Below are 27,804 nucleotides of genomic sequence, written 5' to 3' on the forward strand. Positions count from 1 at the left end.
TGGGTTAGTGCTCATACCATACGCGACCCCGGGAAGCCTATGAAATATACTGTCCGCACAGGGCAATGAATAAATCATATGAATCAAAATTTTAAATTCCTACCTACACTCCTTTGTAAAAAGCCTTCATCAAATACTGGCGTAGATATGCCCGCATATGCTATTCGCTCCAGTAGCCCTGATATCTAGATGCTAAGTGAAGACACTCAGATACCATGTCATGCAGATAAATACTGTGATGTGTGTGGTATTAGAACTAGAATAACATAGACGTGAAGTCCCTACCACAGTAGCATGACCATGAAAAACAATCTAGTTGTGTCACTAGCTGATAAATATTCCCTCCTGGTCTTTTTTCCATTTGGAGTTGCTCAACCGCACCAAACAGTAATCTCAGGAGGAAGGAACACGCAGGAAAGTTCTCCCAAAGTATCCCATATTTCCATGATTCTCAGCACTTAAGATTTATTTCAAAAATATTATTTGCCCAGAAAGAACTGTGCTTTTTGCTTTGCTTGGTTTGTTTATTTATTACTATGCCAATGTATATTCTTATTTAAAATATTCCACACACAACAGTGTGAAGTAGTTTTTGATGAAATATTCAGGATATTTCCTTGTATTATAGTAAACTACAAAAATCATCCAATTGTCACAACATATTCATGGATACTTAAAAAGCTTGTGCTGCTTAAAAATTCCACAAAACAGTTTATGTTTGTTCTGTGTATCTCAACTTGTTTCAATTTCATCTTTACTTCTTATCAGATGAGAGTATTGCACCCTGTAAGTTTTCTGTTTTAGTTACTGAACAGTTTGTATTATGCTATTGAAGCAAACCTACCAGTAGAGGGAGTATGAACCTGTAGTTCTCCTTTGAAAGTAGAGTGAACTGCTGGAACAGATTTGGGCTTTTTACAATTTTAAATGAAAGATTATACTTGACTGGGTATATTTTCCCATTGACTCTTCCTTAGAAGTGCTTCTTTATAAAAGAACTTACTACAGGAGATTCCCAGAGAAGCTAGTCCTAGAAAAGGAACAAGAGGAATATCTTCACATAAAAGTAATGTATATGACAGAAGGAAAAAGGCCATTTTGTAATGGTCAGAACCTGGTGGAAATGATCCCCAGCTTATTACCTGTAGTATTAATACCTAGAGAGTGGCTGGTGCTTCTAATCCTGCTTGTTCCAGTTCCTCTAACACAATATAGAGAGGCAATTCTGGGTCAGACCAATGGTCCATCTAGCCCAGTATCCTATCTTCTCACAATGGCTAGTGCCAGATGCTTCAGAGGGAATGAATAGAACAGGGAAATTTTCAAGTGATCCATTCCCTGTCATTCAGTCTCAGCTTCTGGCAATCATCTAGGTATCATGTAGTCTGACCCTGGTGGAAATAGGCAGCTCATTTTCTGCTGCGGCAGTAGCAGGAGAATATTTTCCACAGTTGCTAACACAGGTTGAAGGCCATTGGTTGTAGCAATGGAGAAAGTCATAGTTCAAATACTCACCAGCTGGGGAGACTCCTTTAAGCAGATCTAGTCACAATAGAGATGGCCATGGAGTTTTCCAGACAGTAGGTGCTATGTAATTGGCCACTAGTTGGTCCTGTACTGTGGCTGATGAGATTTTTTTGAAGTTGTTTTTATATATCGTTGTGGGCCAAACTTCCGGTCACTGTGGTGCACAGTGGAGTTCAAAAAAAGCCATCTGATAGCTCCCTTTTGAAGGAAATTTTGCATTGTGAGGACTATGCACCACAACTATACCAGTGGGAGTTGGGGGGCTTATGTTACTTCATAAGGGAGAATAATTATGCTGGCAAAAGTAGTTGTTGTTGTCAGGAGCAGACAAAATTAAATGTCAACCAGGCTGTATCCTCTCCCCTCCTCTTGCCACCCCCGCCAAGAAAAAAGCATTTTGCCACAACAACTTTCTAATGTAAACCAGGTATTAGTAACTGGGGTGTAAGGTCTCCTTTCAAAACTGCGTGCAGTTACCTTCAGTGCTTGCATAAAATTCACAACTACATGCACAAGTGGCCAGTTAGATGATTAGGAGGTTAAATGATTACATAATGGTTGGGGTGCTATGATTGCTGCCTATTAGTCCAAGCAGTATCTTTTCACTGTTTCCTTGTTGACTATCTGTTTGCTGATTCCACTTGTCTCTCATATTTAGATTGTAAACATTGCAGGAACCATGTTTTTGTTGTGTGTTTATACAATGCTTAGCACAGTGAGGGTGTGACCCATGACTGGGAGCTCTAGGTACTATGTAATACAAAAAAATAATAATGAAATCATAATTAGTAATTAAATATATAATTATCCACTTGTGTGCATGGTTCCAGATTTGCACATGCAATTACTGTAGAGTGCTTAACGTTACACACATGAGTAATCCGCAGAACTGCAGGGTGGGAGCCTTAGGCTGCATTTGTATATAGATCTTGGACTTCCCTTACTGAGAATTTGGCCCATGAAGGTGACCAGCAAATAATTTTTTAAAGTGGGGTTTGTGCAGCATTACTACTTCTTTCAGTACTTCTAAAAAGACCTGGATGTTTTTAATTTTTTCCAAAGGTTTTTTTTCCTACTTGTTTTTTACTTTAGTACTATCACAGATGTCTAGTTTTGCCCTGGTTTTGCTGGAGAAGTTCTTGGCAGTGAAGATAGTCTCAGGAGATTAATACTGTGAGTTCTCAGATCTTTACTAGGAGCGGGCCATTGAATCTTTAACAAAGACATTCTTTCTCCCGATTACTAATTAAACATTAGTGGCATAGTGTCTAACCTTTTCAGTCTAATGGCCAAACACTATTTCCAAAAGCTCAAGGGGCCAAAACAGGGCCGCCTGGGGGGGCAAGTGGGGCAATTTGCCCCGGGCTCCCTTGAGCCGCTCTACGTTTTGGGCAGCACTTCGGTGGCAGGCCCTTCACTTGCTCTGGGTCTTTGGTGGTGGGTCCTTCAGTGCAGTGGAAGACTCAGAGTGAGTGAAGGACCCACCGCAGAAATGCTGCTGAAGCCTCAGAGCACCGCCTGGTGAGTACAAGGGCCGCAAGTAGTGTGGGGGGTGGGGAAAAAAGCCATGATCGGCAGCACTTAGGCTTCTCTACCGCCGCCGCTTCATAATCCGGCAGCGAGTCCTTCCCTCTGAGAGGGACCCGCCGCTGAATTACCGCCAAAGGCGTGGCCCTGCCCTAGGCCCCCTGAATCCTCTGGGCAGCCCTGGGCCACAATCAATATTGTTTTGTTCCCTTTTCACTGATCAAGCAGTGCAATAGGAGCAGAATTCACTTGCAAATCCCTCATTTTAGATTTCCTGATGTGAGAAAATTTTCAGTTGGCACAGAGTCGGCATAGCCACTTTTACCAAAATATCGGGTCTGCCTAGCTGAGAGCCAATTAACAGCCTGACAGGGATAAGGAAAAATGCTTTATTCTGCAGAAAAAAAGGAGAGCCTGTACCTTGTTACAAAAGACTCTGTCTCACACAAATTTCACAAACCTTTTAAACACATTCAGACAAAGACCCTTACGTGTTAACACTTGATTGGTAGATATAAAATCTCGTGCTTCCGTTATCTGTTCAGTAAAAACTAGTTTGAAGCAAGATTTCTCTGCTTTGAGGCAGAAAGGAAAAAATAGTGCAAAAGTTCAGGCTACTGTGTCCATGAGCAATACTGTGTACTGCTTCTCGCCCCCCCACTGGCCGCTTGTAAACTATTGGGGGGGCCAGCCGTTAGCTTTCACACCATCTCCTGTACTGCCTCCAAGCAGCCTGTGGCACAGAGTGCATGTTGGAGGTGGAGAGCTATCCTCAGGTGTTGTATAGTCTCTAGCAGATTGTTGCTAGCTACCGTGCAAGTTAAACCAGCCCCTCGACCAGCTGCTTGGACATGGGCTGGTGCAGAAGATCATGAAGCCATAACTGTCTGTTGGTTCTCAACTTCTCCTTTTCCACTCTGGGCTGCCTCAGGTGGCTGTCCGGAGAAGGGGTGTTTTTCGAGCAGCTCTCCTAACTGCAGGCAGTGAGGCAGACCCAGCCAAGTTCCCATCTTGTTGTCCCTGGGGCTCCCACACACCAACAGGTAAGACAATCATGAGTAACCAATTCTACTCTCATCTTCCTCCTCTGTGATGCAGCAGTTAGTCAGTAGGGGAGCTGCTGAGCAGCTGGAGCAGGGAAGGGTCAGCAGCTTTTAGGGTTATTTATCTATATGGGACCGTTTTAGAATAAGTGCCTTTTTTTGGTTTAGCTAAAGCTCCTTCCAAAGCAACGTAAGTCAAACTGAAAAAGGCTAGAATAAAGGAGGGTCAACACAGGAAGCTATATTGGTTTAACTATATCAGCTTAGCTTATACTGGGGGTTTTCCCATGTAGACAAGCTCTTAGAGTGCTCCCAGATCATACCAAAGCTGTTTCCAAGACTCCAGGGGAAGCAGTGAAAGTGCCTAGCTCCTCCCCCATAGCAACAGCCTGATTCAAATACTGCAGCAGAAAAATTACAGGGTGCAGCTCTAAGAACAAATTTTCAAGACAATCAAATACACATTTTCTCCTTTATGTGGTCACCTTTAAGGCAACAATTTAGAGCTTCAAGGGCAACAGGTTTATGCAGGTAGTGACTAAATCAGAACAGCTAAGGCATAAAATGAGTTACAACTAGCAAGGGACAAAAACGGCAATAAAAAGTGGTTCTATAAATATATTAGAAGTATGTTATATATATATATATATATAAATAAATAAAAGTGACAACGTTCCTCCTCTGCCTTCCTCCTCTGCCTTGCACTTATTGGCAGATTTGCTCACCTCAGTGATCTTCCTCACAGTCTGGGTCAACTTCTCCTGTGTCTGATCAGGAGTTGGGAGGTTTGGGGGGAACCCGGGCCCACCCTCTTCTCCAGGTTCCAGCCCAGGGCCCTGTGGATTGCAGCTGTCTATAGTACCTCCTGTAATAGCTGCATGACAGCTACACCTCCCTGGGCTACTTCCCCATGGCCTCCTCCAAACACCTTCTTTATCCTCACCACAGGACCTTCCTCCTGGTTTCTGATAACGCTTGTACTCTTTAGTCCTCCAGCAGCACACCCTCTCACTCTCAGCTCCTTGCGCCTCTTGCTCCCAGCTCCTCACACGCACTTCCTCTCCTCTGGCCATCTGGTGGAGCGCAGGTCAACTGCTCTATCTCGGCGTTTACCTTTCTGCCACGCATCCATCTCTGCCGGAGGACTGGCACGGTTTGGAGGGCAGGGTGACAGAGCATCTCCAGAAATGGACAGGACTACTTCGGTGCCTCTCCCTTCGAGGGAGGGCACTGGTGCTTAATCAACTGGTCCTGTCCATGCTCTGGTACCGGCTCAACACCCTGGTCCCAGCCCTGGATTTCCTGGCCAACCTCCGGACGGCGATTCTGGAGTTCTTTTGGCCAGGAATGCAGTGGGTCTCTGCAGGGGTCCTCCACCTGGAAGGGGGGGGCAGGGCCTGAAGTGCCTACACACTCAGGTCCATGTCTTCCGCCTCCAGGCCCTGCAGAGGCTCCTGTATGGTGCAGGTAGTCCGACGTGGAGCATATTGGTGCACGCCTTCCTCCGTCGCTTCCGAGGGCTCCGATACGACCTCCATCCGAGAGGTCTTCTGCGAGACCTCTCCAGGCTGCCGGTCTTCTACCAAGATCTCCTCCGGACCTGGAAGCTCTTTTCAATGACCAGGTCCGTGGCAGCCACCATGGGGGTTGATCTCCTCACAGAGCCCCTGCTACACAACCTCCAGCTTCCTGTGCAGGTGGCAGAGTGCCCCGTGGTGCGCCAGAGGCTGGTCTTAGTGGGAGTCACCAGAGTCGGAGACCTCCTGGACTACGACCGGGGAGACTGGCTGGATCCCCTGACGCTCGCTCAGCGCATGGGACTCTCCAGCCCTCGTACTCCCCAGGGCGTACTTCAGGAGGTGAAGGCCACTTTACAGCCTGCTGCTCAGGCCTACCTCGACCGGGTTCTATGAGAGGGCACGCCCCTGGCCCCGTGGACATTTTTATTGGGCCCCTACCCCGTGGACCCAATCGGCCCCCCCCACCCTTTCACTGCGAGCTGGCTGCATGATCTACAGCCAGTTCTGTTCCACCGCGCCAAGAAAACATCTGTACGTGCTCGTGCTGCACACTCTTCACTATCTGATCCTTGTGTCCCGCCCCGATACCAAATGGTGGGACCTCCTGCCACCTCTCGCGGGTGAGAAGCCCTGGTGGGCCAGCTTATACTCTGCCCTGATCCTGAGGCCAGCCGGGGATGTCAGTTGGTGGCTCTTTCATGGGGCCGTGAGCGCGGGTGTGTACTTGGCACGGTTCACCCCTGTCCTCAACACCTGCCCCTTTTGCGGCATGACGGAGACCCTGGCGCACATTTATTTAGAGTGCGCCAGATTGCAGCCCCTTTTCCTGCTCCTCTTGAATATCTTATTGCATTTTTGGTTGCACTTTTCCCCTCACCTTTTTATCTATGCACTTTCCATCCATGGCCCCACAAAGTCGGGGGATCTCCTTATCAACCTCCTCTTGGCCCTGGCCAAACTAGCTATCTATAAAACAGAGAGAGGCGGTTGGCCGACGAGAGTCCTGCAACTGTGGGCCTATTTTTGCTCCTCCGTCCGTTCACACATCCGGGCAAAGTTCCTCTGGGTGGCATCTACTGGCTTTGTTGACGCCTTCGAGGAGCAGTGGGCATTGTCCGGGGTTCTCTGCTTGGTGTCCCCATTAGATTCCCTTCGTTTAGCCCTATGACCTCACTCCCGATCCTGTTTTTTCATTAGTTGTCCCACGAAATCATTTGGGGTCATAGACCTGTGGATCCTCCCCTTAGGCTGGGGGGAGGTCCTTTAGAAGTGGGCGGGCTTTGCCCGCCCACCTCCTGGATGCCAATAGGACCAGACTCCTGTACCCCACTGGTTTGGATCTGTCACTATATATATATGGATGACAAAGGAAAGCGTAGGTCCATTACTTACGAGAGAAGGAAAGCAAATAATGGATAACACAGGAGGCTGAAGTGTTGAATGCCTTTTTTGCTTCTCTCTTCTCTACAAAGGTTAATTATGACAAGATACTTAATACAATTAATATTAACAACCGGGGAAAAGAACTCATTCCAGACTAGGGAAAGAACAGGTTAAAGTATATTCAGATAAGTTAAATGTATTCAGATTGATAGGGCCTGTTGAAAGTCACCCCAGAATACTTAAGTGATTATTCAAGAACTCGTGGAGGACAGTTGACACCTCAGAGGACTGGAGAAGGCCAACTATAATACCTATCTTTCAAAAGGGGGAAAGGAAGACCCGGGGGTCTTCAATAAGGGTGGATAAAAATTGATGATTTAAATATATAGATTTTTTTCATTTAAATTAAATGTAGGTTTCTTTTTTAAAATACACCTATTTAAAATTAATTTTGAAATTGCCAACCCATGTTGCCAACCTAAACTTATTATCGTCTATTAAAATTATTTAAATTAAATACAAAAAAATGTTAAGCAGCACATATTTGTGTCCAAGTTTTAAGCAAAATCAAACACTGACCTGGCTGAGCACCTGGGACCATAGTTTGTTGAAATGCTAAACAAGCTTTTGACAGCAGTAGCCTTTTCTAAAGGTGCAGAGAGAATATTTCCTTCATTTCAGTTTATTCAACTAATTCAGTTCAATGACTAACTAAACCAATTGGGAATAGAAAAAGCAGAAAATCTTGATTTCCTCTTCTAATCTATGAATAAAAAGTAAGTGTGAGAGGATAAGATTTACTCGTTCTAAAATCTTGAAGGACACGGTGACCAGAAACAATTAGTTGAATTCGCTAGCTTTAAATCACTTAGTTTTAAATGTTAAAAACATTTTGATAAACTGTTTTTATGTATCCATCACATTTAAAATAGTTTTATTTAATACAAAAAAAATTGATTTTTATGCATTTTTTATTGAATTTGAATTTCCATTGAAATAGAGGTTGACACAAATCACAAGTAAAAATTAATAATCTAATAAGAAATCCATCATTCCACATTTTCTTATATCATAAAAATTGTAAAAAATAAAAATATGAATTAATATAAATTAAACCATATAACTGGTTTAACAAATGTGCATAGATATAGTGATCTTCCTGATTAGCAGAAAAGAACACCAAATTTGATTTAAAAGCTATATTTGGTTGCAAATCAACGTGTTAATTGTTAGCAACCAATGAGAATCAACCTTGTTTAGGAAAATAACTAACAAGTGCAAATGCAAAATGCAATTAAAATTGATTATTTAAATCAAAGTTTCCTGCTTGATTAAAATTCGTGATTTAAATCGCTTTGATTTAAATCAATGCACCCTGATAATCCAGGAAGATACTGGACCACATTATTAAACAATATATTTGCAAGCATGTAGAGGATAATAGGATAAGTAATAGCTCACATGGACTTATCAAAAACAAATATGTCAAAGCAATTGACTTTCCCTCTTTGACTGAGTAACTAGCCAATTGGATGCGGAGGAAGCAGTAGATATGATATATCTTGACTTTAATAAGGTTTTTGATACAGTCCCATATGACATTCTCATGCGAAAATTAGTGAAAAATTATCTAGATCAGGGGTTCTCAAACTGTTTAAATGGGGTTGCTAAGGCTGGTGCTAGACTTGCTGGGGCCCAGGGCCAAAGCTGAAGCCTGAGCCCCACACTGCCTGAGACCAAGCCCAACCACCCAGGCCTGAAGTCGAAGACTGAGGGCTTCAACCCTGGGCAGGGGGAATAAAGTTACATGTGCCCAACCCAGAGCAGAAGCCCTTGGACAGCTTTGGCTCCCCTGTCCAGAGCAGCAGGGCCTGGGTGGACTTGGGCTTCGCTCCTTGCTCCTGGGGTTGTGTAGTAATTTTTGTTGTCAATGAAGTTTGAGAACCGCTGACTAGATGAAATTACTATAGGGTGGGTGCACGACCAATTGAAAAACTGCCCTCCAAGAATAGCTATCAATGGTTTGCTGTCAAACTGGCAGGATATATCCTGCAGGGGTCGGTCCTGGGTCCCGTACTATTCCATATTTTCATTAGTCATTTGGATGATGGAGTAGAGAGTATACTTTAGAAAATTTGTAAATGACACCAAGCTCAGAGGGGCTGCAAGCACTTTGGAGGTCAGATTTGGAATTCGAAATTCTTCTGTTAAATTGGAGAATTGGTCAGAAATCAGTAAAATAAGATTCAATAAAGAGAAGAGCAAAGTACTACACTTAGGCTTTGTCTACACTATGAGCTAGGAGTGTGATTTCACTGCTTATGTACACATATTTGCGCCAGCTCTCATTGAGTAAATAACAGCATAGCCACAGTAACACGTGTAGCAGCAGCGGAGGCATGGCAGAGCCATGCAGAGTACATAGCCACTGTTTTCAGGCAGGTACAGTTGTATTCAGCATAGCTCAGCTGTGCCTCCACTGCCACTACTTGTGTTACTGCAGTTACATTGCTACTTAAACTCATATTGTACTCAGTGAGAGCTGGCACAAGTATGTGTACATAAGCAGGGGAATCAGAGTGTCATAACATTTTTTCCCAGATCTGGACCTTAGCGTCCAAAATATGGGTGTTAGCATGAAAACCTCCAAGTTTAGTTACCAGCTTGGACCTGGTAATGCTGCCACCAGCCAGGAATTATACAGTGCCTAGCTCACTGTGGTCTCCCCAAAACCTTCCCTGGGGGACCCCCAGACTCAGATTCTTTGAGTCTCACAACAAAGGGGAATAAACCATTTCACTTCCCCCTCCTCCCCTCCAGGTGTTCCCTCCCTGGGTTCCTGGAGAGATATACAGAAGCAAGCTCCATGAATCTAAACAAAGGGATTTTCCCCTCCCTGTTTCCAGTCCTGGAAACACAAGTACCGAGAGAGATCTAATCTCTCTCCCCCTCACCCAGAGGGTATGCAAAGTCAGGCTTAGTAAATCTAATACAAAGAGATTTTCCCCCTGACTTCTTCCTCCTACCAATTCCCTGGTGAGCTGCAGACTCAATTCCCTGGAGTCCCCACTAAAAAAAACTCCAACAGGTCTTAAAAAGAAAGCTTTATAAAAAGAAAGAAAAAGACATTAAAAATAGTCTCTGTATAACAATGAAAATATACAGGGTCAATTGCTTAAAAGAAAAATGAATAAACAGCCTTATCCAAAAAGAATACACTCCAGCAACTACACACATGTAAATACAAAAGAAAACAATATAAACCTATTGTCTTACTATCTTTGTACTTACAACTTGGAAACAGAAGATTAGAAAGCTGGAGATAGAGAGAGATCACTCTCAGAGCCGAGAGGGCACAGACACAAGACAAAGAACAAAGAACTCACACCCCAAAACTTCCCTCCACCCAGATTTGAAAAAGTCTTGTTTCCTGATTGGTCCTCTGGTCAGGTGTTTCAGGTTACTCCTTTCCAGGCGAAAGAGACATTAACCCTTAGCTATCTGTTTATGACACAGAGCCCTAGTTTATAGTGTAGATGTAGCCTTAGGAAGAAAAATCAAACACACAACTAGAAAATGGGGAATAACTGACTAGACAGTAATACTACAGAAAAGGATGTGGGAATTATAGTGAATCATAAATTGAACATGAGTCAATAGTGTGAGGTGATTGCAAAAAAAAAAAAAAAGGTAAATGTCATTCTGGGATGTATTAATAGAAGTGTTGTAAGAAGTAATTGTACCACTCTATTCAGCACTGGTGAGGCCTCAGCTGAATGTGATGTCCAGATTTGGGTACCACACTTTAATAAAGATATGGACAAGTTGGAAAGAGCCCAGAGTAGAGCAACAAAAATGATAAGAGGTTTGGAAAACATGACCTATGAGGAGATGTTGAAAGAATGGGGCATGATTTGTCTAGAGAAGAGAAAGCTGAGGCGGGTCATATGTCTTTAAATATGCAAAAGGTTGTTATAAAGAGGACGGCAATCAATTGTTCTCCATGTCCACTGTTAAGCAGAAATCAGCTTAGTTTGCAGCAAGGCTGTATCATTTGGATATTCGCAAAACATTTCTAATGAGAAGGATAGTTAAGCAATGGAACAAGTAACCTAGGGAGGTTGTGGAATTCCCATCATTAGAGGTTTTAAGATATAGAGTTGGAGTTACCATAAACCTTGCTGGGTAGACAGGTCCTGAATTTCTAATGTTAAAAAAGAAGAAAAATATATCTTTATTACTAGCTAACTTTAATATATGTTTTTTCCAATGCAATTGTCTTGCTGTATTTTCCCTCATTTATAGGACTTTACTGCTGTGCAGAAAGAATAAACTGATTTTGCTATTAAATAATTTGTTATTGCCAGTAAGAACTAACACAGATATAGAATTAATTAGAATGCATATGTTGCAGGTAAAAAATATCAACAAAAATCAATGAATGGCATTTAAGACCCATTTTTAATAAGCTGGGGAAAATACTGGGAGACTCAGGCTTTCATTTTAAAACTGAAAAAATCTGATGTGGTCTCAGCCACATCACTTTGAGTCAATGGACGCAGCTAGATCTCACCCTGCTTTGTTTTATTCTTTGCAATGTGGAAACTGTATACAATGTCAAGGCTGTTTGCAAGGACAGATTTACCACAGGGCTCCCCTAAATTTTCAGGCTGTCCCCTTCAGTCTTGCCAACAGAGAGCAATTTATTGTGCAGGAAAATTTCTCTCCCTTCACCAGCAGAACCAGAGTGGTGGCTTGGACTAGCTTGTTCGCTGCGAAGCATTGCTGGACTAAAGTATTCCCCAGAATTGTGTCCACACATGGTTGCTTAGCTTGCTTTGGCTGTGTCTAAGACACACCCAACTCATAATAAAATACAGCATTGATTAAGTCCTTTTAATTTTTCAAATCACTCTACAAATATAAACACATTAATCTTCACAATACTTGTGAATGACAAGGAAGTAGTATTCCCATGCTACAGCTGGAGAAACTGAGATGCAGAGAGGTTGACAAGTGACCTAGATTGTGATCAGGAATCTCTATAAAAAGGTTTGTCTGCTGCAGAGGAGGAAGTGCTAGAGGGTTCATTAGTACATGAGCGTGATTGATGATATCTTTGTTCATTTTTGTGTTTATGATCTTTGGATAGTTAATCTTACATGCCACCGTGTCAGGATGATGTTTATCTGGTAGTTATAATTTTTATTTAAGCCTGGGGAGAGAAAAGAATAAGTAATGCCATTTTTTGCTTACATTACATTGCCTACAGTGTTTTGAAGACTTCTCTACAAAGTTCTTTATTTCCATAGTTGAAAGGTATGTTGGTTTGCTGCTATTTATCTACGTTATCTGTCAGTGGCAAATGGTTACATACTCTATAATTCATTTCAAAGTATAAATTTTTTTAGGTTATTTTGCCCAAGGCCACACAAGCAAAAGAATGACAGCATTAGGAATAGAAATCAGCTGTTCCTCGCTCCAGTTTTGCCCTCAGTCTACTCAGCTAAGCTGCCTATGGCTCTGGTTCATCAAGTTGCTTAAGCCCATGCTCAATTTTAATTTTGATTTCAGTAGGACTATGTACATGCTTAAGTATCTTACTGGGACTACTCACATTCTTAAAGTTAGGCATGCACTTAAGTACTTTGCTGAATTGAGACATGTAAGGGTAGCCTACGGTTAGACATTTTAGATATTGGGGATATATTTACACTGCAATAAAATACCCATGGCTGGCCTGGATCAGCTGACTCGGGCTCATGTAGCTTGGACTAGGGGGTGGAGGGGTCTATAAAACTGCAGTGTAGACATTTGGGCTGGGACTGGAGCCTGGACTCTATGCCTCTGCGATGGGGGAAGGTCCCAGACCTCAGGCTTCAGTCCACCCAGATATCGACCCTGCAATTTTATAGCCCTACAGCCCAAACTAGCAGACCTGTGCCAGCTGCGCATGTTTTACTGCAGTATAGACATAGCCTTTGACTAGCTTCATCATGCAGTAAACATGCCCCTTTCTTTGAGAACTGTGAATCCAATGGAATACTGTAAGATACAGTGTAAGAGATGATATAGGATATTAGACAAAAAATTCTCATAATAGCAAGAGAAATGTGCCTAATTTTCCATTCAGTGATCTTGATATCTCCTTACTGGGAGACATTATTTTTCCTTTTTCAGAAACATTCAAGGAAAGGCTAAAATATAAATGGAATGCACTAAACTTCATTCAGAGTCTTAATGTAGACCACAGATTGCAGCAGAATAATTTTAAGTTTTACAAATGATGATGTACAAAGCACTCACACAAAAATGGAGTATTGCATTGCCATTCACTGACACATCAGTTGGATGGCTGGGTTCTTTCCATTCTGGTACCAGCAGTGTTTAGAATAAGGTTACACTGTCTCAGAGAATGAAGAGAAAAAAAATGCGTAAAGTGTCAAGCAGAAATAGCAACCCTATAGCTACAGAGTCCTTAAGCATTTTAAGCAGTAAAGAAGAGCTCCATAAAAAAGACAGAGTTCACTCATAAAAACAAAACCATGTCAGCATGACCCATGTCCGGGACTCCTGTTCATTAAGAGAAGACACCTTCAACCATCCTCCTTAAATAGAGGCAAAGTGCCTATAACTTCTGCATGTCATTACCAAATTTCAGGTAGTAGACAGGACATGCATCTTTTCTTAGTGCCTCTGAGATCAGTACATTCCATTGGTTTCGTTAGTATTTGGGCATGAAATGAGCTTTGGCTTAGAGGAAGAAAGTCCCTGCAATAGAAGTCCAATAATAAGGTGGAAGACTAGATATGTTAAACAATATAGCAGGAGCCCACAGGCCATCTTCAGCCTTTCAGAAGCATTTTAAAAAAATTAATCCATTAATGATTGCAAAAAAAATTAAGGATCAAATTTTCCCCTCAGTTACTCAGGTGCAACCCCACTGAAGTCAACTGAGATGCACCCATGAAATTAAGAAGAGAATTTGGTTCAAGAAGAAAGTTTAAAAAAAGCCAGCAAGGTAGAAATCCTTGTATCATTTCATAAAACAAACAATAATAATCAATGTCAATTTATGCACTGTCATTCGTAAGAAAATTTTCAGCACCCTTTGGTCACAGACTTTAAAGCATGTTTATCTGTGAGTATTCATAATTCTTGTCTCTTGGAAATTACTGGAAAGCTGTTAAATAATTAAAATTTAAATACAATCTGCTTGTCTGATAGCATTATTAGAACTACTTATTGTTCAGTTCTTAATGTTCCTCCGTTAGGAATCCAATCTTTTTATATGCTGACTAACTTATTTTCTTGTAAGTAGATTAAAACGAAGTGACAAACAGCTGCAACATGCATGTACAATAGATGATTGTATATTTGTGCCCTTTAGAACATTGGGCTTAATAGGATTTTTGTTCTGTACCTAATGCACTTCAGTAGCTGTCATGTTATCAAGCATCTTTGGAAAAAAAATTGCTGTTTAGAGACTTTAAATTTCCAATTAAGTCTTAAGCAGCTATAGGAAGAATTACTAGGAAGACAAGTATTAAGTATTTTGTCACACCTTAAATTAAATTCCAACAAATTATATTAGTAAATTAGTTCCATATATAAATATGGGAACTGAATTACTGCTAATATTATTTGCTACTTTTTTGGTAATATTTCCATAGAAAATGATCATTTTTTATTCAGACATATATTAGTCTTATTAGGTAGACAGTTACGTAAGCCTTTTATGCTGTCTGTTAAGCCAGATCCGGTTAGATCAATGGATGACTCTAGATGTAACAAATGTGATAAATGGAATCAATTGCAACTTCTGTAATAATGGATTTGACTGTTTAACTTTGAATCAACATTTAAAAGATACATCAACTCTATGTACATGGCCCCACCTGACAAAGTGTTGGTTTATAGGTTTGATACAAAGAGATTCTCCTTAAAGAGGCACCTGCTAAGGCTGCTCCCTCTTCCCCTTCCTCTTTACACTAGTTATGAAGAAATCAGGTTACAGCATTAACAGGAGTGTCCTATGTAAGACACAATTGGTAACTTTCCCACTCTGTTTGGCACTGGTGAGACCTCAGCTAGCATGCTGTGTCCAGTTCTGGGCAGCACACTTTAAGAAGGATGTGCACAAATTGGAAAGAGTCCTGAAGAGAACAAGAAAAATGACTAAAAAGGTCTAGAAAACCTGATCTATGAGGAAAGGTTAAAAAAAACTGAGCATGTCTAGTTCTGAGAAAAGAAGACTGAGGGGGATCTGATAGTTTTCAAATATGTTAAGAATTGTTATAAAGAGGAAGTGCCTCATTGTTCTCCATGTCCACTGAAGGTTGGACAAGAAGGAATTGGCTTAATGTGCAGCAAGGGAGTTTTGTGTCAGATATGAGGAAAAGCTTTCTAACTATAATGATAGTTAAGCACTGGAATAGGCTTCAAAGGGAGGTTGTGGAAACTTCAACATTGGAGGTTTTCAAGAACAGGTTAGTGTACACACTGTTGTCATAATCTGGATCTAAAAATGTCATGTAAGATAACACTGGAAAACAAATAACACATTGAGCATTAGTATGCTTTCATAATGTATACACGGGGTATGTACAGAGAGTTATGTATGTGTGCTGGAATTGTGTTTGGCAAGCAATGTAGAAGCATAGTCTGCCTTAGACAAAGGATGTATTGTAGTTTGCTAGGCAGAGAGTATGAAGATACATTTACGTAAAAGGTAAACAAAGCCATCAAGCTAGCAAGTGTGGGAAGCAGCCTCTTGCAGGGGTCGTTACCTCAAATAATAAATAACTGAATGAACCAATTATGTATCTTACTGTATTATATAAGTGTATCAAGTAAGGTCTTTTATGAAAGATAATGTCACACTGGTTATTAATATTGTGAAATGCATGTATTAATGCTGTCTAAGGAAATATGAATACTCACAGATAGTATGCTTTGAAGTCTGTAACCAAACAAAGGGAGAACCAGGTTTTTAATCCCAGACAGTAGGGAAAGAAGCTATCTATATGTTTTCAATATAAAGGAAGAATTAGGGAATCAAAACAATGGAAGCTCCATTTACATACACACCTGAAGGGGAATGGGAAGTTCACAGTAATGGAGGAACAGCATGAGATCATCCATAATCCATATAAAATCTCTTTAATCTCTGGTAAACTTTCTAGGCTGTTTATGTAATTCTGCAGGAGTTCCCTGATTTTCCCTGTTAGTGTATAATACCAATTAGAACTGCTAGAAAAGGTATTTCATATACTAAATGATACATAATCATAGGAGACTTGGATGCTAATGTTAGAAAATAACATGAGCATCTTTACATAAATAAAATCCACTTATTGGTCATTGCTATGTTACTTACAGTGGTGGTTTCTGAATGCTAACTGTTGCCAACCCAACCAGCTATTGAAAAACAGACAGACAATCTGTAAGGCATCAGGTAATGTTTTATTACACAAGTTGTCAGGATCTGATTTATACACTGAGATATACAGAGATAATTTTCTGTCAGAACAGCAGACATATTTAACATCAGTTATTAATCATCTATAACAAGCTCACTTCCTTCCAAACTGGGGCAAAGGTGGTGGTACCTTGATATCTTGACCTTTTTCCAGCTTCTTCTCACAGTCAATCAGATAATTGACCCCATCAACAACTATCTGGACAAGCTCCACCTTAGATAGGAAAAAATACGCAAATTATTTAGGTTACATTGTTATGTGAGGAGAGTCCTGCCAACGGAGCTGGTAGCTCCAAACAGTGCATATCTAAGTAGAGCCATGGCTCCCATGTGCCTGTATGTCAGGATGTCTGTGCTGGAGGAATGCTGCCTACACACTTCCCTGCATACTCAGACCATTACCCAGAAGGCATATCTTTCACAGTTTTAATGCCTCCATCCATCCACCTCTGCTAGGGTATTGCACCTTCCGCCACTCCCTTGATGGAAAATTTCTATAGAATTCAATTGAAAATGTTAACTCATCTATAGACTTTTTGAACTAGCCTGTAGATAGACTGTAATAAAGAACAATAGCCCTTCTATAGAATGCTATAGGATGCACCAGAAAACCTAGGAGAAGACTGTTATTCTCTATTACATATTACAGGTTTTCACTGGACCCTTAATACAGACTTGTTGGTTTCATCCCATTCAAGTTCTATAGGATTCTTTTGTGAGAGTCTTCACCTCTACTCAGCCTCTTAAGAGAAAAATATTAAACCCAAGATACACTTAAAAATAAAGGATAGAATGTAATGTCATGGATTTGCAAAATCATTAGACTTTCAGTATCAACTATTAATGTGAGCAAAATGGCTGCTGGGCTGTTGGATTTAGTAATGAAACATCTTTCAAATTCAGAATGAAAAGGAGTGTTTCACACTTCCTCTTATCAACTGTCAGGATAGGATCAGACTACTTTACAGTCATCCTTTTGTTCCATTATTTCGGAATGGAAAGCCCTTGCAGTTGCCAATGAGCTGTTCTGATGCTACCATAACAAGTAACCAACTGCTCTTATGCAGTAAACAACTCCTATTGACTCTAAAGGGAGTTTTGCCTTTATAGCAACTGTAATATCAAGCCCTTAATCCACATTTCTCTAGCAATAGATTCTAAACTCATAGGCATAACTCCATTGAATTCTGTGGAGCTACTCCTGAGACACACTGGTGTAAGTGAGATCATAATCAGACCCAGTGTCTTATCCCAAAAGCTGCAGCTGAAACTCCAATTCCATACAGTAAGCAACAGATGTGTTTATATAATCTCTTTTAAAACTATTAAAGAATGAAAAAAAAGACAAATTGAGACTGAGAGAGGAGAGTTTTACCAAACCCTGTGGCATGATAGCACCAGCTCACCTGGTGTTACGAACTTTAGAGTAGGTAGCAAACTATAACTGATTTTTTTAAAAATCTTCATGAACTGGTTCATTAGCAACCTTTAATAACTGGTTTGTTAAAACTGATTACCCAAGCTAAATCCCAATGTCTTTTTATTGGGACAATAATGGATTTTGAAGGGATTTGTTTTTTACTATAAAGCATTTCAGTGGCTTAGCAGTTTGTTTTATTGTCCTTACAGACTAGCTGTGTAGGGAAATCAGAGGTCTGATTTTGCAGCTGTGAGGATGAAAAGAATTTTGTAATAAGTTTGCATTGACCAGTAGCTGAAACAAACAAAACCCAAACAACTTTATGTTGCGTCACTGGGGACATAATTTAGTTCTGCAAACTGGTTTATTACATAATGAAATCTATTTTATTATGTACTGAAAAATATATACTCTATAATAAAACATTTCTGTCCTCTTGTGTGTGTTTGCCTTGTCTTATTTACATTGAAAACTCTTTGGGGTAGAAATAGGTCTGAGCTATAGGCTTCATCTTTCAAATCCTTACTCACATGATTAGTCCTTACTCACACATAGCCTCATTAACCAGTTGAAATCTTCACATGAATAAGGGATTGTAGTCTTAAATCATATGTTTTTAAAACTCTGTGTAAATGAACAATGCAATATAAATATTTGTATTAATAACTTAGCAAAAAGCACACAAACATTTCAAAATGTTATATAGTTCATGATGACATGCCATTTCTCAAACACAATGTATCATACAGTTTGTCTACTTCCTTACACACATATGTATAGCATCTTGTAATATGCTTGTCATCCTTGTATACTTAGACGTTTTCTGTGGTCTTGTATATTTTGATTGACTTAGGAGTCAGTGATGCAAACACTTACACATGTGAGTAACTTGATTTTGTGTGAATCCTAGCTGGTGTAAATGGTCATAGTTCCATTGAAGTAAATGGTTCCACTGAAGTTAATTGACTTCCGTGAGACTATGACCATTTGCACAGGCTGAGGATCTGCCTCATTGAGTTTAAAACTAGAAAAATCGTATTACCTCTGATCGGCCCATGCGGTCCAGGTTGGAGATATCATACACATCTGCCACAGCTGCTGTGTCCACACCACCCGTACCACGTTTCTGCAGCCTCAGATTCTCCAGAATCTTTGAAAACCTGGGATCCTAGCACAAGAGACATTTTTTTAATTGCAGGCTTTTGGGATATACTGGTATTATATATTGTATTGACTCTTGGAAGTAATGTTAGCAATTACTTCAATAGTTTCTCCAAAAAGACTTGCAGGGATGGATATTTTCCTGTGCCTCAGGTATACATGCTGCCTGAGTGGCTGTTGGTTGAACAGATTAATTCACATAAATACAGTAATTTCATGGATAAAAATATGCACAATTTGTCACAAATTGTCCCTGGGGCCTCATAGTTACACATAATATTAAGTGCATTAACACTGTGAATTATCCTTTTTTCATTGTTCCTTTTGAGTCAGATGAAGAGCTGATTTACATCACAGCCCTTTTAATAGCTACGTACCTTACTGAGTTTTGGAAGTTTAACATGGACTCCTGCACGTAATCCTGTTCCCAGGTTGGAAGGACAGGTCAGAACGTATCCTAAGCGTTCATTCCACATGAACTCCCAGCCTCGTTCTTTAATTAACCGTTCAACCTGTAGGTAAAAAAAAAAAAAAAAAAAGAGAGAGAGAAAAAACTGCTGCATACAAATGTCTCGTCTTATGACAACGTTGCTGACATCTGAAATACTTGCTACCTTTCATGAATTTGAATATTAAACCCAGAGTGCCAATTTCTGCTCCCAGTTATACCCACAAAAATCCACTGATGTCAATGGAGTTGCGTAGGTGTAAGTGAAGGCAGAATTTGGCCCATTAAGTATATAAAACATTATGTGCAAATGAAACTATGATTAAGATATAAATCTTTGCATATGTCCAGCACCTTTCATCCAATATCCTCAGTGAACTTTATAAACATTCTCCTCTCACATACATGGTGGTGTCATCTCATGATTTTATTTTACTTAAAGCCTAAATTATGGAGTGAGTTAATTACACAAGAATCTCAGCTTTCATTTGAAATCAAAGTAAGTTTCTAGATTTTGTGATTGTGGAGAAGAGCTGTAAATCATGAACCCTAAAGGCTCAAACACCAGAGAACAAATAAAAGGACCCCAAATTCATGATTTTCAAGCCATGACACTTGAATTTTGAATCCTTGAATTTGACAGTGCTGCTAACACTAGTGCAAATCACGAGTAACTCCATTGAATACGAAGCAGTTTCAGTGTGATTCTGATGTGAGAGGAGAATCAGGCCCATTAATTATTCAAGGTTCACCAAATCCCTGGAAGGTAACTAAATATCCTCGTTTTGCAGATGAGTTAACTGACATACAGTTAGAGATTAAAGGACTTCCCCAAGGTCACATAGGGAGTCTATAACAACACCAGGACTGCTGATAAGAGATGAGTCTTTATTTCCTGGCTTCAGTCATACGTGATGTGTCAGAGTTACAAAAAGTTCATGCCTGTGTCAAATGACGGGTTCATATCCGCTAACTCTAGGAGTTATAATTACAGAGTCAACGATAGAGCTGGGAATAAAATCCAGGAGCCGTGACTCCTAGTCCCTGGCTCTAAGCATTGCATTGCATTATCTCCTTGTACAACATGCCCGAGGTCGTAAATGCCTCTGAGAAGAACATGGACCAAATACTGGGGACCACACAGTTCTAGAGAAGAGGAGAGGCATAAAGGCATCTATAAGTCACTTTTGTGTTGGCTTAATCCTCTATGTTTCAAGCCAGTCCCCAGTACGTCAATTGGTAATAGCCCCCAAGCGGGAGTTGCACCACCTACAGATCAGCCGGAGTGCAGCAGTGGCCAAGGGAACTGTTCACTTGGCCACACCACTAGCATGTCCTTTATAACCTTGCTGCAAGGGATAGGGTGGAATCCTGACCTGTTCAGTTAAGGCAGCTTGCATGGCCCTTTCTCGCTGCCGGAGCAGTGCAATGGGATACATCGGGGACCAGAGGCAGCCTACAGTCCTAGCTGGATTGCCTAGCTCAACTGGATGTAGGTTATGTTATAACCTTCACAACATTTTAACATAGACTTTTTTTCTTCATATTTTTATGTTTTTGATAAACTTTGAAATAAAAACCCTAAATAGATTAATCCCAAGCCCAGTGCCTAAGGTTGCAATGTTTGTATTTAAAAAGACTTTGCTGACCTAAAAATCACAGATTTTGGTGTGTTATTTTAAACCAACACATATCATCTTTCCGTATGTCAGAATTTAAAAATGCAATCTATTTTCTATTTTTGGCTGTTTGTTTTCCTTTATGCATTTCTCTCATCAAATGAGTGAAATTCGTTTCATTTTTCTATCAATAAATTTCAGGTTCTCAGTGCTACAGGTTGGGTGAAAAACACTGCAAGGTGGTGCATATTTGTTTGTAAATAATTATTACCATTGAAATTAGAAAAAGAGAAAAATTTCAGTTGATTTTAAATTTTGTAAAACTTCTGGCACTGTTAGGGTTTGATTGTCCCTACATTATGGCTAACAATATGACAATACTCTGTCTTTATTTCCTTGGTACTGTTGCTTTTCAAGGGGGATATAATTTGGATTGATTTATTTTTTAATTTTGTTGCTAAAAATAGTGAAGGGGAATTCAGTATTAACCATATCAAGGAGTGGTGACACTACTCTAATTGCTAACAAACGGGAATAATAAAAATGAAAACAAACTGGCGAGTTGTTACCTCTTTTAAACCACGGCAAAATCTTTCAAACACCCTTTTCATATTGCCACCTTTTTCCATGGAAATCACTCTGGTATGGTCTTCTTCATTAATCCAGATAAGAAATGTTTTGTCATGGTTATGCCTATTTGAGAGAAGAAAATGGTGTCTTTAAAGAATGGGATAAGCCTTCAGAAATAATTCTCATCATTCTCAGTTTAATTTCAATTCCTTCCTTTCCTAGCTTGTAATCTTTCATGATTGTGCACAGGACAAGTGCTGCAAGATAATATCAGAGTGACGGGGCAAAGAATAAGAGCTATTGAGGCCTTTTTCAATTTCATCCCCCTATCCACCAGTAACATAATCCTTCAGGTTCCTTAGGTCACAATGACAACAGCACTCTTTATTGATTACATTGGTGTTGTATTGATGTGGCACTAGAAAGTACACTTTGTCTTCTAACAAGAACATATCAATAAGAACACAGCTAGGGGAACTAGGAACTGGAGAAGCAGAGTTCTGCATCTTTAATCATTGGGGAAGTTATTCGTTGATTTTAGAGTTTTCTGAAGAAAGAAAATCTGATGTTTACAGTCTGCCTGGGGCCTGGCAACCTGACCCTATTTAACTGTATTCTCTTCTAAATCAAATCCTAGTTGCTTTTATATCGCTTGGTAACACACGACTGGCACATAAATCAAATTATGCACTGGGAGAAGGCAGCTAAGTGTTGCTTCAAGACACTACGTTAATCAAAGATGCTGACTTGTCTTTCAAAATAAAGTGCCTGAAGACAAGATATCCACTTTTGCTTCAAATCGATAAGTCATGGTCATGCTTTTAAAGTGACAAGTAGGAACTGGGATCACTGTTGTTTGCTTTTCTCCATTTTCTCTGCCTTTGGATTAGTCTTCCTGAATCAGATAAATCCTGACCAATAGGTTGAAACTTGTTCATACAAACAGTCTGTACATCAAGAGAAAAGCACAGTAGGTCTAGGATTTAAAGTCCATAGAGGGCTTGACTTTCAGTCTGGCTTTGGCGGGGCCTCCTTTTTTTTAATTTGAAATTTGCTGATGCAAATAATTGCAGGTGCAAATGTGTCCTGACAGTTATTTGTGGGTGAAATTAGACATACTTAAATATCCAAGTACCTGCTTTGCAGTCACCATCTGGCATTTAGAATGAGATTTTCAAAAGGGATCAGTGTTGGCCTAACTGAATTAAATCCCACTGAATTAAATGGAAGTTGTATCATTGACCATAAGGAGACTAGTGAGGCCAACATTGAGTGCTTTTGAAAATCCCACCTATAAGGTGAAATCCTGACCCCCACGGAAGTCAATGAGAGTTTTGCCATTGATTTCAGTGGGGCCAGGATTTCATTCTGAGGCTAAATTGTTCTAACATATAACCCACAATTATTTGTATCTATAAATTGTGATGTAATAAGAGAGACCAAGTTTTAAAATTCCAGCTCATAGTGTCACTTTCCAGTTACAGCCAGTTATATTTCACATGCATATAAATTATATTTCACAGGCAAAATGTGCAAACACAGATCTGATTTATTTCAGTGATCTATTGGGGCTTCATGCATTATTTGCACATGTTCTGTTCAGTTCATAAAATCTGTGCACCCATTTGTTATCCTTATAATTCTTCTAGTAAAACTTGATTAAGATTTTGTTCTGGGCACCAGGAGCCTAATCCAAAACCCATTGAAACTGAAAACTCCTGTGGGATTCATGTGGGCTTTGGATGGGGTCTACATAAAGTTGGTTTGGCTATATTCACAATAAATGCTGGAGATGCTGTCAAGCATCATCTAATCTGTCCCACACAATTTTTTCTTGACACAATTTACAAAAATGTTTGGAGTGGAGCACTATTTGCAAAGGTTTTTCTATGCAAAGATCTGCCTCACTAAAAGCATATGAATTGCATCTTCCAACAAATTCCAAGAAATGATGGGTATTGGTGTGTTCATTAAGTAGCAAAACATATGATGATTAAACAATGGAAATGTAACACTCCAGTTTATTCTGCATGTGTGAAGAAATTCTTATGCACAGTTCTGACAGAAAAAATATTATATCAGCAACAAAGTGAGGGGAAAAGACACAACATTGATGTCACATACCTATGATTTAAGATATCTCATTCATGTTTTTTAGATTACATGTATAACTCATCTTTTATGGTCACTTGCTGGCCCTTTTTTGTGCCAATTTTTTTTTTATAAAAAAGAAAACAGAAGCTAAAAGCCTGAACCAATAGTCTTATTTATATTCCCTTGTGTTGTGACTGATGATCATGACTGTTGCATTAATGGAAAGGTTTGCTTGTTGTATTGTTTATTTATTTCTATATTTCCTTGAACAATTAATAAAGAAAACATTTTTAAATGTTAACTAAGTAAGCAGTCAGTATTAGGGAATGGCAGATGCAGTGTTAGGACATGCAAGGAGAGAGGTAATAAAATCACTTGCACATGATACAAACTTCCACACTTCACATGCCATACCAGATTCCTCTGGCATCAGGCCAGTCACGTGCCATCCCAGCACATGTTAGCAAAGGGGACACTGGCTTATCAAAGAGGAAATGGTCCTGAAAGCCAAAATGTGTGTGAGAGAAAGAGAGGGAGGGAGGGAGAGAGAGAGAGAGAGAGAAGCAACTGAATTCAGGAAAGTAATGCTGTTCTGAACATTTAACACTGCCAAGAAAGTCATTGGTATAAAAATAAGTCGCATAAAGCTGAAGTTCCTTGACTACAGGTAGAAAGCATTTTACTCAGAAGTGTTTCTGGAGACGGAGGCTTGGTGGCGACCAGTTCTCCGTGGTGCTAATTTTTAGCTAGGTGCGATAAAGGAGAGTTGTCCGGCTATGCTGGAAGAAGGACAGGAAACACTGGATGTGGTTTACTTAGGCCATGACATTATTCTTAAATGTCTGGGAGTACCTGGCAGATAAAAGTGCACAGTGCAGGTATTTTCATAAGCATTTCAACATATATCTGGGGGCTTCTGTCAGCCCTTGCCTTTACCCATCCTGGTCCCCAGCCAACCTGCTGCTGGGACCTTGCCAAATGAGGGTTAAGGTGGCTATAAAGGGGTGAGGGGTTGGCACCCGGCTGTACTAGTCATAAGAGTCCTGAAACCCCCCTGTTTTTGCTCCTTTAAAGAATACCTCTGTTAACTCCTTATCAGTCCATTTTATTTGATCACTGTATTCCTTCCTTACAGAGTACCTGCCCCATGTTTACATGATGTGTTGCGACATTGTAGCCTAACTCCTGTTTCATCTTCACCCAACTAAGCACCCTCAAACCCACTGTGGGAAAGGTGAAAGCCCCCCACATTTCACCTTGGCCAATCTGGCAGTGAGGAAAAATTTCCTTCTCAGCCCCCCAAGAAGGAGCAATTAGCATAATGCCCATAGCAGATCCTGACAAAACTTGGCATTTCACCCCTTTCATGGGTGGGAGGGTGGGTGCTGCTCCACCAGGTCCAGGTAAAAGAGGGCTTTTCCTGCACTAGAATGGACCTATATTTTCCCCCTCTCTTCCAGTCCCCTGGTGGGGGGGAGATGGGTCAGCATCTCCGCGCTGATCTAGTCTGCAGTAGAAAGTCACTCCTTGGCTGTCTAGGCCTTAAAAAAGCACACACCTTTTCCATGTAGCCAGACAATGGCCCATACTACTTAATGTGAGGTCAGTCTCCTGAGAATGCAGGGTGGGTACCAGCACAAAAAATAGGGAAGACATCCCACAGGGAGTTAAAATCATAGGACTGCAAGGGTCATCTAGTGTACCCCCCTGCCAAGATGGAGGATTTTATGTGTCTAAACAATTTTTTTTTGGTGTTCTCAGAGTGCAGCCACCAACTCTTGTTGATGGCCACTCTGACAAAGCCCTCTTTCTCTGTCTCTACCCTCTGCAGCCCTTCACCAAGAGCCCGCCGTGGGGAAGGTGGGTTAGGAACTTACCAGGTACCTGTGAGTCCCAAGTTCCCCGTGCTCCAGCTGGGTGGGAGCAGGGGAGCACCCCAGCAACCAAACACAGCAACCTCCACTGATGAGCCAATTCTGGCACCATGCATAGCAGCTCCAAGTGTCTCCAGAGGCGCTGTCCAGAGTCCCCAAGGAGGCTATGCAGTGCAGGGCAATGATCACTGCTGGTGCCACCAGAGCAAACACCAAGGTGGTGCATCTTGCTGACCTTGATAACAGCTATTCAGGAGCAATGGCTGGGATCTGCAAGGAGGTACAGATGCTTCCCCCCCCCCATACTTCCCCCATGCTTTGGTGGCTGCCATGGCCATACAAAAATCTGCTGATGGCCGCATTTGAGAAATGATGGTCTAAACCATCCAAGACACATGACTATCCAGCCTCCTTTTGAAAACCTGGAAGGAGGCAGGAGCTTCCATAATCTCCCTAGGCAGTCTGTTCCATTGTCCTACAGTTTTTACAGTTAGGAAGTTTTTCCTGAGATTTAATCTCAATCTGCTATGCTAGAGTTTGAACCCATTGCTGCTTGTCCTGCCCTCTGTGCAAGAAAGAACAATTTTCTCCATCTTTTTTATGGCAGCCATTCAAGTATCTGAAGATCGCTGTCATGTCCTCTAACCATACCCAGTTCCTTCAGCCTTTGATCATCTTTGTCGCTTGCCTCTGGATCCTTCCCAGTTTCTCCACACCCTTTCTATACATTGGTGACCAAAATTGGATACAGTACTCCAGCTGAGGCCTGACCAGCAATGTACATTACTGCAAACCATTATGTACAGAGAGTTTTCAGAATGGGGGCCTAAGGATGGCAAAATGTCTAATGCCAATCCTGCAAATAAGATATCTTGAGCGTATTGTTTTCACAATTTCATTTGAGAAGGATATCATGGGGGAAATGAAAATAGCGTGTGGTTTGGTATCTTTTGGTACCACCAATTCATTCTTTTTCTCAAAGGGAGATTCTATTTCTGCTTGAACACCTGTAGCACTAGGCAGCACAGTTTGTGATGTATCATGCCGAAAGACCTAATCTCATTCAACTGATTCTTCTCACTGTTTCCCTCCTCCCCCGCCAAGTAAATAAGTATTTGATTTTTCACACATTTGTGCTGGAAGGTTATGAACAAGGGGATGTATTTAGCTCTCATTGCCTCAGTGACCATGATGTCAATTTTTTAATTTTAAATGACTTATCTAGGGTCTGATGCAGGGTGAGGAGGAAGGATGTCCAGTATAAATAAGACAATGTAGACATGATAGTAAGCTTTACTCTTTTCCCCATTTTGGATTTTAGGCCCCTGTGCCTGTTGGACCCCTGCTGGTGCTAGCATGGACCCCGTCGAACTAAAAATGAACCCAAGAAGGTGCGGGGTCCATCTGTTTATTTTACATTGCAGAAGCAAGGCCTTAGTATATTCATGGCCTTAGTACAGTCATTTCTTGATCATACACATTACATGAATGATGAAACTGCGTTTCCATTACACCAGAAGAACTCTACACTTCTGCTTCTGTTGTGTTTCCCCTTCTCTCTTCTAGTGCAACCTGTACCCAGTACCAGTTTTTCCTGTAGGTACCAGCAGACAGATGGAACTAGCATGAATCAGTTATGGATGAAATGTTTTTCTCTACCACCATTCCCTTCTCTGCTTAAGTTAGCAGAAGAACTGATCTTTCCCCAGGGAGCTGCTGAACAGAAGAAATCAGTTTAGCTTGCAGCAAGGGAAATTTAGGTGGATAGTAGCAAAAATTTTCTAACTATATAGTTGAACACTGGAACAGGTTACCCGGGGAGGCTGAATCCCTGTTACTGGAAGTTTTTAAGAATGGTTAGACAAACACTTCTCAGGGATGGTCTAGGGATACTTAACCCTACCACAGCACAGGGAGATAGACTAGATAACCTCTTGAGGTCCCTTCCAGCCGTATATTTCTATGGTTCTATGAAATAAACCCTTAACTCATGCTTTTGGTTTTGTGCTGATTTAACAGTTCATTTGGGCTGAATCTGAATGTGATACCAAGTAGCAGCATTAATGGTAGTTATATTACAGTACTTTAACATAATTTTGGTTATTATTTTATGGACTAATGTTCTTTAAATACTGAT

The 27,804-nt window shown here is 40.7% G+C and overlaps 1 protein-coding gene across 2 annotated transcripts in view; it reads right to left on the reverse strand.

Moving 5' to 3' along the window:
• Positions 1–16,444: 16,444 nt before the first annotated feature.
• Positions 16,445–27,804, reverse strand: part of CKMT2 (creatine kinase, mitochondrial 2) — a 29,858-nt gene continuing 18,498 nt past the window's right edge. For both annotated transcript variants that reach the window (XM_030567514.1, XM_030567513.1), the window contains exons 6-10: positions 24,208–24,293; positions 21,699–21,822; positions 19,440–19,574; positions 18,944–19,069; positions 16,445–16,695 (exon numbers count right to left, since the gene is read on the reverse strand). In XM_030567514.1, the coding sequence (XP_030423374.1) occupies positions 16,576–16,695; positions 18,944–19,069; positions 19,440–19,574; positions 21,699–21,822; positions 24,208–24,293 (591 nt within the window). In that variant the 3' untranslated portion in view covers positions 16,445–16,575. The remainder of the gene's footprint in view (positions 16,696–18,943; positions 19,070–19,439; positions 19,575–21,698; positions 21,823–24,207; positions 24,294–27,804) is intronic.

Source organism: Gopherus evgoodei, chromosome 6 (assembly GCF_007399415.2).
Source record: "Gopherus evgoodei ecotype Sinaloan lineage chromosome 6, rGopEvg1_v1.p, whole genome shotgun sequence".
In the NCBI taxonomy this organism is placed as follows: domain Eukaryota; kingdom Metazoa; phylum Chordata; order Testudines; family Testudinidae; genus Gopherus; species Gopherus evgoodei.